At 55.7% G+C, this 1,267-nt stretch overlaps 1 protein-coding gene across 1 annotated transcript; it reads right to left on the minus strand.

The window, feature by feature from the left end:
- Positions 1-50: 50 nt before the first annotated feature.
- Positions 51-1,261, minus strand: LOC114048647 (E3 ubiquitin-protein ligase HUWE1-like). The gene is made up of 3 exons (XM_027869695.1): positions 1,189-1,261; positions 572-774; positions 51-307 (listed from the first exon to the last, which is right to left on the minus strand). Exons 1-3 carry the CDS (start codon positions 1,197-1,199, stop codon positions 66-68), a joined length of 456 nt encoding a protein of 151 aa, XP_027725496.1. The 5' UTR covers positions 1,200-1,261; the 3' UTR covers positions 51-65.
- Between the last annotated feature and the right edge of the window lie 6 nt (positions 1,262-1,267).

A 1,267-nucleotide genomic window follows, 5' to 3' on the forward strand; every position in this document is an offset into this window, starting at 1 on the left:
AGGAAAGAGAAAAACCGAGAAATGAAACTTAACTTCTGCTCCCTAGAAGCATCTGGACATTAAGCTCACGGACAAGCACAGAGTGGGGAGTGTGGTGGGGGTGGGGAAGAAGAACAACACGCAGATGAAGAAAGAAAAAAGAAAATGAACAAATGAGAGGCCCCAGGCATCATGCTAACCGTTGCTGCTTGCTGCTGTCTCCGCGCCCTTTGACCCTCACGTACCATTTGTATAATGGCATCAGCCTCAGCCTCCAGCTGCCGAACAGCTGCCTGGATGCTGCTAGCCGAGCCCAGGCTGGAGGTACCTGGGAATGGGGAGCAGATAGAAGGCCCTTCAGGCTGCAGAAAGAGGGCAGAAGCAACCCCGGGGAAGCTGCAGCGGCTGGTGACCAAGGGGTGTTCCAAGGGCACAGCCGCAGGGCACTGAGCAAAGCCAGAAACAGTGAGTCCTCACCCCCTCCCCCTACAGCCCCTTGGATGAGGAAATGGAATAGAGACCAACCACTGGCTGGCATCCTGTGCCTCAGCTCCAGACCTGGACAAGGTGGGCCCCTGGCTAAGTGGCCTACCTAGCCTGCCTGTCTGCTTGGCCTTCTTGTTAGCTCTGCGTGTGTCATCTCGGAGCTGAATGATGACCTGCAGGACACGCAGGAAGAACTTCTGCGTGGACGTTTTTGACGTCAGCATGGACATGGACGGCAGTTGGAGCTCTCGACCGCCCAGTGGGCGCTTCTGAGATGCCACGATCACCACATTCTCAGCTGTGTCAAACCTAGGGGGCCGGGCAGAGGGGTGTTTTTGCTGTGGTTGTGGCTATGTGAGTGTGAGAGAGAGAAAAGCGAGCGAAGGAGACCCGGGGTGGTGTGGGTGGGGTGCTGTGTGTGTGTGTGCACCCTAATTGTGCACACGCAGAGAAAGACACATACACAGAGTGAAGGGGGAAGAGAGAGAAAGGGAGGGAAAGAAGAGAGAGACAGAGAGGAAGAAAGAGACAGAGACAGAGAGGAAGAAAGAGAGAGAGAGATGAGAGAGAAGAGGAAGGGAGGATGGGATGAGGGTGGGGGAGGAAGAGGAGATGAGAGTAGGAAACACATGCCCAGGGAAGGAAAAGGGTGCTGCCAGTAGGCTAGGTCTTGGCCACCAACACTGTGGAGCCTAGGTGTTGCCCAGAAGAACAGCGGCCCACCTGCTCTGCATCTTTCCTTTCAGTCGGGTAGCCTGGGGTTGCTCTTCGGGCAGCCCATCTGGAGACAGGATCTCACACT

This window comes from Vombatus ursinus, unplaced genomic scaffold (assembly GCF_900497805.2).
Source record: "Vombatus ursinus unplaced genomic scaffold, bare-nosed wombat genome assembly UNPS02002445.1, whole genome shotgun sequence".
Lineage (NCBI taxonomy): Eukaryota > Metazoa > Chordata > Mammalia > Diprotodontia > Vombatidae > Vombatus > Vombatus ursinus.